This window comes from Paramacrobiotus metropolitanus, unplaced genomic scaffold, assembly GCF_019649055.1.
Source record: "Paramacrobiotus metropolitanus isolate TYO unplaced genomic scaffold, Prichtersi_v1.0 Parri_scaffold0000133, whole genome shotgun sequence".
NCBI lineage: Eukaryota > Metazoa > Tardigrada > Eutardigrada > Parachela > Macrobiotidae > Paramacrobiotus > Paramacrobiotus metropolitanus.
Window position 1 is genome coordinate 234,584 of NW_026570353.1, and position 10,070 is coordinate 244,653.

The 10,070-nt window shown below is 44.6% G+C and overlaps 1 protein-coding gene across 1 annotated transcript; it reads left to right on the forward strand.

Annotated features, from left to right (window-relative positions):
• Window positions 1–1,074: 1,074 nt before the first annotated feature.
• On the forward strand, window positions 1,075–7,079 carry LOC129598952 (thyrotropin-releasing hormone receptor-like). The gene is made up of 5 exons (XM_055497043.1): window positions 1,075–2,293; window positions 4,764–4,921; window positions 5,542–6,055; window positions 6,287–6,466; window positions 6,594–7,079. The coding sequence occupies exons 1-5, from the start codon at window positions 1,874–1,876 to the stop codon at window positions 6,651–6,653; spliced, it is 1,332 nt and encodes a 443-aa protein (XP_055353018.1). The 5' UTR covers window positions 1,075–1,873; the 3' UTR covers window positions 6,654–7,079.
• Window positions 7,080–10,070: the final 2,991 nt, after the last annotated feature.

Sequence of the window (10,070 nt, forward strand, 5' to 3'; positions counted from 1 at the left end):
AATACACAGGCAAACCAGAATAATAAGTAATCGATGCGTACGTCGAAAGGGAAAGTTCAATTCTGGCAGCATCAATGCCAACCGTCACAGGGCAGCGTAAGAATCTATGACAGCTTCCATGATTTCAGCAGCGGTCAAAGTAAAGCTTTAGTAATGATCATCAAATATGAGTAAATTTGTTGAAGTATTTATGTAATATATGTAATAGGAAACAAATTTGATAGGGAAACTAAGACGCAATTAAGGCTGTGCTTTCTTTCGGACCAAAACAAAATGCTGGTCTCATGGCATCTGCTTGCACAGCAGGCGGGCAGCAATTTCAATAAACAAAGGCAGTGTGTCCGCAATACGGATAATATTAAAATATTTGTAAAGGGTAGTAGTTTTTTTTTCTTTTAATTGCTGTTAACAGTAATACAGTAGTTATGGTGTTCTCGTGGTAGTTAAAGTTATAGGGACACAAAAACGCAATAAAGGCTGTGTTTGTTTTTAGTTATGGTGTTCTCATGGCATCTGCTTACACAGCAAGCGACAGCAATGCCGGTAAGTAGGAAAGTGTGCGCTTAATACGGAGAATAGTTAAAATATTTGTAGTGGGTAGTTGTATTTTTACTTTAATTGCTGTTACAGTAATGCACGACGATTCCTGGTGATGTCATGATAAAGAGTATCGCCTAACACGCATCCGGTGATTTTGAGCATTAATGAATCTAGTCAACCAAAGTTACAGAACCGAGTTGCAGTCGATAATTGCTGACCGGCAAGGGTACCAACCAGAAACGGGATTGACGCACCGCCCTGTGGCCTTTCCGTATTCCTCGTCCGTTGTGCTCATACTGTACAAAGCGCGTCGCAATCTCCATCACAGCAGCGTCATTTTATTTCCCAATATTCTTCATTCCGCCGTATTGTGTACACATAATTATGCCGGCATATTTACTTGTATGCGCAGGTCGGCGTGCGGCGCCTATATCTGTACAGACTATACTGTCTCGGATCTAGTCTCCATAATATCAATCCCCACCGCGTGGTGACCAAAACCGGCACTTAATTAGCGTCATAAGGTGTTGCCGGATATTTCGAGCAAGCCAATAAATACTTTAGCGCTAATAGGGTGTTTGTTTGGCTGCACGGTGGCCCGCAGGATACATAATGCCAGACACCGACATCCAACAATCCGCTTTTTCTGCGACATTGGCTTTAACTTACTTTTGGCTGGCAAGAAATGTCTGTCGGATCTGATCATCCGGATCAGCGCACGGAAGCCGGGATGCGCGCCATAAAGTCCTTGTGATCGGAATCCGGCTGTATCCTGATGGGCGGGGCTCCAGCGCGTGACTGAACCCGGGAAGCGGGTGCTGTATTGTACCGGCTTGTCGATCCAGCCGGTGCGGTTAAAGACGCGTATAAAGCCCGGTGCCGGCACGAGCGCAGCTGCATACACATTTAGACACACGTCAGGGATTATAATTAATGATGGATGGGTGAGCTGCAGCGTCCGATCGGGCTGGATATGTGCTCCATTTCCGTTGTGTGCTGGAGTTTGCATTTTAATCCGGCGCAACAACAGTGTTGAATTTTTCCTCGTGCATTCTTTGGCGTTACGTAGTTTGAAGTTGATCGCGTGTTGTACAAATTATTAGCTCGATTGGTCGCAGCAGTAATTCGCCGCATCTGATTTTCTATTTTATTGCTATTTTATTTTTTTTAATTATCCGCAGCCGCTGATATTTTTATTATTTGAATTAATACGCTACTGATATTATTATTGTTTAATTTTATTTTATTTTTATCCCCATCTAATTTTTTTATTTTTTTTAATGTTTTCATTGTTATCCGCATCTGATTTTCTTACTGGCGCATTCTGCGGAAGATGAGCGATACGAACGAAGCGCTGCTGGACTGGCTGCGCAGCGGGCGTCTGCTACAGCCGAACCTGCCGTTGAATAACTCGAACTCACTTCCCGATGCGGAGCCCTTCGGAGGACGCTGGCGGCAACTGTTGGTAGCGACGCTGCTGGAGTTGGACAGCTACAACACCACAGGCTTGAGCTTGGCCGGAGCGCTGGCCTTGAGCGACAGCCAGCTGCGCAAGTGGGCGGCCGCAGCCCAGGCCGACGCGACGGCCACGGCATTCCCGGAGCTGGAGCCCAAGATGTTCAGTCCCGAATACCAGGTGGCCGCCACGCTGCTGCACACCCTCATCTTCCTCTTCGGGATGCTGGGCAATCTGCTGGTCATCGCCGTGGTGATGCGCCGGAAATTCCTGCAGACGCCCGTCAACTATTATCTGGTACGGTCAATCAATGATAAAAATAACTATTTAAAAATTATTCATGCGCTGCTAGACACGCGTAGCACGCTGATTATAAGGTTGTAAATAGATTTTGGGTTAGGAAACAGATTTTTCGGAATATCTTGTATTCCTATGAACCCGGAAGTAACTCAATGGAAAGCACTTTATGTGTCGTAAATATTTAACTTAATATACCTATCATGATTGCGTGATACGGTTTATCTGTCACAAAGTCGATTTGAAGCTACTTATCATCACTGAAAACTTGCCGGCATAATTGACTGTAATTGTAACAAAAATAACATAAGTAATTAATTCGTTTCAAATAACATTTTAATTTATGCATAAAAATCTATTCCGTAAAACAGAAAATCTTGTTATAATTATATGTACGGCTTATGGCTGCATAATGTCTTCGTCTGAGCGAACGCGTGCCGGTACTTGAAATACGCTTATCCTTCACCGCGCCGATTATTGCAGCACAACTGCCGAAAGTGTCAGCGTACGCGTTAATGATCGGTTCACTTGTGTGTTGTTGTTGGGTTGTTGTGGCGCATGAAATTCAAGTGGTGGTCTGACGCAGAACGTGATTGGTTTTGTCATCAGTAAGTGATGGGTGTTGATGTGATGGGATCATTAATGGGATCACTGCAGCTGGGAAATACGTAGCTGCATATATGCTCCTTCCTCACACTGTACATTAATTTTAGTCTGGCCGCATTTTAAAGTTCAGTCTGGCCGCAACAGGAACCTGCGTAACAGATGATGGACTTCCTGTGGTTAATAAATTAGGTCGCCCCTTGGGCACCGGCTTCCGGTTGCCCGCCATAACACTTGGCGCTTTTACAGACTTTATACTACGGTTCCTTCAAACGGCGAATTACAGTGCAGATTGGCAGTTAATTGACGCCATGCAGATTAGCTGCCGCTAATTACGCTAAGCTTCCGCTGCATTATGTAGGGAGCTCTTTGTCCGCTGTAGAACCCAGGGGACATGTCGCGATCGTCATGACCGGTATAAACCTAATCCGCTAAATTCTTTTAGACGCCAGTTGCCGGTCACATTGCATCTGTGTATTTTATAAATTTTTAACGCACAACGCAGACAGTTGCCCGTATACTTCTATTAATAATTCAGTACACATATAGGAGATTAATTTCATTGTGCCGGCGCACGCCATTCTCCCGAATCACGAGGTGTATAAAATCAGTTTATGTAGGCCGAGCTTTATCATCCTAACCCCGCCCATTGGGGACGATAGCGTCCGATTTCAAGGATAAATCGCTTGGAGAATGCAGATTGCGTACGTAGAGACAGTATACAGGAATCGCATTGATATTGGCAGACGTCATGGTCTTAATGTCGCTTTTTGTCGCAAAAGGTCAATCCCGTGGCCGGGCTGCACAATATGGGTAGTGCGTCATGCAGAAAATGGACAGAAGAATGACCTTTGCTGTTAAAACGCGGGGTTAGTGTTTCTGCTATTGTAAATTTTGTCGATTCTTAAAAATAAACATTAGGTATTATCTTTTCTAGCTGAAACGTTACGTCACAATTATTGGACACCAATGTACAAGGATACGCTAATACCTTATACTCATTTTACAAAATATGACAGCAGTAATGTCGTGCAGTTGGCACATAGGACGATATTGTTGTGTAATTTTCTTATTATCCTTGGCCAAGCAAATAGAAATGTGAATTTGATCCAAACGGTGCAGAAAGCATCGATCGCTAATATGTTACCAGAAATACTGTTCAATTACCACGCAATTGTTAAATCGATCTGGCCCAGACAGGACAGTTTTTTTCGGTAACTGAACCGTATTGGATTTTTTAACATGTCTATAGCTTCCGATCGATTTACAGTACAAATACCGCGGATAATTATATTTATGCGAATCAATCCGGCCGCGCATTGTCGTACTGTAGATTCACATTTTCCCGAAACGATTTTTTTATGGCTTCGATATTTATTTTACGGTTTAGCACGTATGCATTCATGTACAGAGTATTCAGTCTCAGCTGAATCTCGGTCTGGTAAGAATTAAGCAAAAAACTCCCTTTTTACTATCATCAATACGGTACTTAAAATGAGCAGCGCTCGGAAAGAAGCGAAAAAAGCATGACATGTTCCGCATATCTCCATACTTCGCTGTACAGGCCGGCCTCCGCAGAAGCCATTATACCATACTTGACGGTAGGAATATGTCCCTAACCGGCCGTTACGCGTATTGATGGTTATGCTAATGAAGGGTTTCATAGGGAACAAGTTAGTATGGCAATTACGCTGGGTACTCTAGTCTTATCATGAACCGGCACTGAACGAAGCAGTGTGCTGGTGAATTAAATCGGCGGGTTGTATGAACCCCCGTCTCGCTTTGATTATCGATCGCGCGCCATAATTGTAGACACTGCACTCGCTCGGGCCGTGATTAATTTCAGTGGGGATATTGTGATTTGTAGGTGTCACTGGCGATAGCTGACGTGCTGGTCCTGCTGGCCTCCATCCCCGACTCGGTGGCCTCGTATTTCCGGCCGGCTAATGTATGGGTGCTGGGGCAAATTGGATGTCAGACGCTCATCTTCCTGCAGTACCTGGGCATTAACGCCAGCAGTGCGAGGTATGTGTACAGTTACGCTTTTCATCACTGCAACAATTGCTCCGCTGTGGTGCGATGGTATACCGTTTCCGCTGGAAAAACTGCCCTTCTTCCGGTAGCTGCTAATTATAGAATTACTGACGCAACACTTTTCTACGTCTTCTGTTTACGACTTCCGCCGTTTGGCACAGAATAGTATCCGTGTAATTTGCCGGTCTTTCCGGTGCCACCTGTTTTTACGTGGAGAAAACCCGTATAAGCTTTTGCAAATTAGAGTTCGGTATCTATATCTCAGCAGCCGGATGTTACGCTCCTAAACTGTCTTTCTCAGCAATGTATACAAATCACTGGTCTACAGAACGCGGTGAATCCGGAGAAAAAGATTATTTTTTGATGTGCGAGTAAGCGAGATTTGGTTCACTTAAAAATCGTAAAAATTCCGTACATGCTTGACCAGGAAGTCTCCGGTTCGCGTACTTGACAAAGCTTTTTGGTACTTTTCTAGGCCTTCTACTTTGAAATGATTTGTATACATTTGCTCGAAAACTGTTTGAGCGCACCACATCCGGCTGCTGAGATATTGCGGCTAAATAAAAAGGGCAAATAATTTCCAGTTTTTTAACCCTAGCTTGTAATTGCAGTATGCTGGCCTTCAGCGTGGAGCGCTACTATGCGGTATGCCGGCCCCGACCGCTCCTAGATTACCAGGTCAGCCAGGCCAAGATCCGGCGCGTCATCCTGGCGCTGTGGATAGGCACCAGCGTTTACTGCAGCCCGTGGTTTTGGTTGACGGAAACGGCCAGTATGGGCTACACCCAAGCCGCCCACCGGCAGCTGCAGCGCTGCCAGTTCCGTCTGTCCCGCCAGCAGTACGCGTATCTCTTCATCGGCGACCTGGCGCTTTTCTACGCTCTGCCGCTCTTGATCTGTGGCGCTCTCTACGCGAAGATGGGCCTCGTACTGTACCGCAGTACCCAAATGAATATGCCGGATTCGCGACGCCCGTCCGCTGCCACCTCCGGCATTGAGCAGCAGCCGGTCTTGGCGCTGGTGCCGGAATCCCCGGCGGTCAGCACGGAGGTGTGCCAGTTAACGTCACGCCGCTGCAGCATCGATAGTGGCCGTACGCGCCGGATCGTCCGCTCCCGAATTCAGGTAATTCAAAACCGGATGAAAAAACCACCTTTCCTTCTTTACCCGAAAAATTGATTTTTTGCGTCGCTTGCGTCATTCTGACTCCCGTTTATATGTATGCCTTTTGTGATTCCCTGAAACGCTTGGTAGCGCTATAAGTAATAATATGCGATGATAGCCATACGCTGTCTCACATTTTAATTATGCAGTGTACACCTATATTACCGGCTTTGAAGTAATGTATTTTCGCAGGTGGTGAAGATGCTGGCGCTGGTAGTTTTTCTGTTCGCCGTCCTGTCCGTACCTTACCGTTGCTTGATGGTGTACAACTGTTTCGCCGACAAGCCCTGGTTAAACGTTTGGTACCTGCTGTTCGCCAAAACGTGTATTTTCCTCAACAGCGCCATCAATCCCGTCCTGTACAACGTCATGGTAAGCACTCACGTAAAGTAGCTTCTTAAATTAAAAAGTTCCGTCGACCTTTAAAATTCAACTGTTATGCCCAGTTTGCAACAACTTGGACAATACAGTGACCTAGTTTTTCCTGGCTGAATTGCAGAATTGCCGCTTCCGAATGGCATTCCGCTCCATGCTGGCGTGCGAGAAGACAAAGAAATGAAACGAAGGAGCTTCGTGTCCCAAGTAATGCCGACTGCGCCCAGCTGGCTAAATTTCATTGGTGACAGTGCTTTATTGGCGCTAGTTACAGCATATCTTGCAGGGATTGCCGTGTTAAAGCCCTGCGCACAATATAATAATATTATGCTTTCCTGGATTAAGCTAGTCCCAATGTCACCATGTTATAATTGCCGGTTGCGACGCAGTCACGGACAGATACTGCAGTGTACATATATATAGCGCTTTTTGTGCAACATTCAAATGTTATTTGATTTTTTTGCTGACAAATTTTTTCCCAAAGTGAAAAAGTAGAGGTCTGCGTGGAAATTGTTTAGCACTACGCACTTGTCCTATTTTTGTAATACGGGTTGGAATCACGCACTGCGATCTTACCAACTGTAACAATATGGAGATTATAAAAGCGATTACGTCCGTCGAAATTACAAATTTACGGAGCCCGATCACATTTATTTATCGTATACTTAATGTGGTTAACAAAGAAGAAGAAGATAAACAGAAGACACATAAAAAACATAAGAAGAAGACCAGATATAGAGCCAGCTAAAAAGCTAAAAATATAGAGCTAACAAGACAGCCATCACAGATGTCTGTTTAGTACTTGTTTAAAGACTTATTTTGCAGCTATATAGCGTTTGTTAATCTGCTGTTAACGTGGTTTTCGCCGAATAAAACAGAAAACAAGGTTTAATGGGCTGCAAATACTTTCTACGGCAATGAAGGAGAACATACGCAGAGATTTCTGGAAAAGGATGAAGCACTACTGAATTCAAGTGTCTTTTTGCATGCTGAAATTTGATTGCTTTTACGAGAAAGATTCATTTGTAGACTATCGTAGCATTCTTTACCATATAGTACGCAGGTGGTTTTCTAATGCGATTATAGCTGCGTATGTGCTAATAACTGCAAGCGGCTTTGTGTTATCGAAAATCAGACTTTTTCAGTATTTCAACAACGCCGGTCAAAACGTCGGCGTTGTCGTCGTTGATGTTTGTGATGCGTACGGGCAATAACCTGCGGTAATAATGCAACCGGTTGCAGATCTACATTACAAAGCACCAGTTACAATGGCCCTTAATGCTACCTACCTGTACGCAGAGTTCTACAAGACTTTACATGTAAAGTATAATACAAGCCCGCCGGGAGTTTAACACATAATAATTATAATATACACATTGCACACTTACACATGCGTTCGTTCTCAAAAGCCACACTATACATATGTGATATGCTGGTCCACTCTGGAAGATAAACTATGTATTCTTACTATTCTTTTTAGTTGAAGAGGAGATGGTACATGCTAACAATTTCGAGTATGTGAAGTACGGCATCACGAGATTTGTATATTATGCAATGGAAAAAATATGGAAGGAACCAAGGTGCTCTTGCTGCAATTTTATTCGAGTAATTTAGTTGCAAAACTAAACACGTACAAGAGCACAGTATAACAAAATCATAAATTCATAATCATATTCGCTCTTTAGCACTGGTAGTAAGATGATTCTCCATCGCTACTGCACCATGTCGTTGTCGTTTCGTAAGATGGCTGCGCGACAGCTACCTGGTCGTCCCCGTCATCATCATTACAACGTTTCCTGCGCGACTGAACTGAAGGTATACTTGCATTTTCCCAACATGGATGAGCCTCACCAGGTTGCCACTTGCCATCCTCGTTGACGTCGATAGTGTTGAAGAGTCGCTCAATTACTGTCTGGTTTAGAACTGGGCCGTTTTTGCGAGCTCGTTCACTTCCAGGACAACGTCCTGGTTGGCGTCGGCATAAGCGAAAACGGTCGCGAAAATTCGGCATGTGTCGTCGGTATCGTTAACGCCCCGTTTTCTGCGCTTTTCCCAAGACGAATCGACGAACTGCATCCCAAGTCGTGCTCCAACCGCGGCACCTGCCGGCCGGTCCGCCTGGTGCAAACCCGATTTTCCGGCTCCAACAATTCCACATCCACCAACCCAGGTTGCTTTCCTCCAATTTATCCCTCGCTCAGCCCGTGTACCGCGTAGGCGAAAAAACAGGTCCACTTTTAATTATGCCGGCATTGGATGAGTTGCTACTGTTTGTGGTCACGTGTTGTAGTGCATCGCTTGAGGCACGTGCCACGGCAGAGACGTTTACAAACACTAGCAAAACAGATGCACCAGACAGTTTTATGGTAAAACCGGCCATACCCGCATCGTTTCAACCGGCTGACTGGTGTGAAAAAAAAACACAATTCACCAAACTTCTCTGGCGCACTTCAGACTTCCTCAGCAACCAACGCCTCATTTACTTCTTCTCAAAACGTCTTTAGAATCTCGCACGCAACAATGTCATGCGCCAAAAAGTATGTATTATTACGTATTTTTGAAGTCTGCGAGTATGGATTCAATTTTCGCTAAAGAATACACAAATTTAAACATTTTTGAACAGTTAAAATTTGCACGTAATCTGGCAGCAGTCATAACACCGAACAAAGCACCGCCAATATGCCCGTCGCATACAAACCGCCCCGGTATGGATGCCTGTAATCACGTAAATTTACGACAAGCATTTGCAAATTGCACCAAACGATCCGTCCGTCTGGTACTTACTCGTTAGTACAGTATACCGTCTGTATCTGCTACCATAGAACTCCACCAGTAGAATGCGCGTTGCGAGATCCTACGTTCTGATAAAATCATAAAAGCACCAATGTTTTTAGTGCGGATACTGGATAACTCTTGATCTGTGGATATCCTGAAAATTTTTGTGTTCTTTCACCTTCCAGCGAACTAGGCAAGACCCTGCAATGTAAGCGAAAGCCCCACGCAGATTTTTGTGTAAGAGGTATTCCACGCCTGGAGAACTCAAGGTTTGCCAATGCGAAGGAATACAACGAGTTTATCGCTAGCCAAGGGATTTCTACGAGATTTGTAAGTGTATTTATTCCCTCTCGAGGAGATAAGCGCACCGCGACGTTTGCTCGAATTGGAATATTCAAGGATGACGCTGAAAAAATTCTCCGACCTGAAATCTGGCCGTCTAATGTTTTTGTCCAAGAATGGGTGTACTGATTTATTGTTGACTATTCACTATTGTGATCTCTTGTTTTCACGTTTAAATGTTGTCTAAGCAGGGCGCAATCCGAGGGAAACCGAGAAACGGCTGAAAAAGGCGCCGATGGGGGAATCGAACCCCGGCTACGTCGTTAGATCCGCGTAGGGCCGTAGGCAGTACCACAGTGGTACTACCACTGCACCACGGCGCAAAGTGTTGAAAATCCTTGAAAGACTTTGTCGCTGTACATGAGCCGCTTCTCTCCTCACAGTTGTATGTAATTGTATAAAGTACGTATATATTATTTGTGAATGCGATATTTCAAAGAATTTTGTGCGTAGCTGTCCTTTACTGTGGCAGCTAATCTTGTAT

Bases quoted from the DNA above. Each gene is read 5' to 3' on its own strand.
- LOC129598952 (XM_055497043.1), top strand. From the start codon at position 1,874: ATGAGCGATACGAACGAAGCGCTGCTGGACTGGCTGCGCAGCGGGCGT. The intron at 4,922-5,541 runs GTATGTGTACAG...TTGTAATTGCAG, and splicing joins ATTAACGCCAGCAGTGCGAG to TATGCTGGCCTTCAGCGTGG. The intron at 6,467-6,593 runs GTAAGCACTCAC...GCTGAATTGCAG, and splicing joins CCGTCCTGTACAACGTCATG to AATTGCCGCTTCCGAATGGC.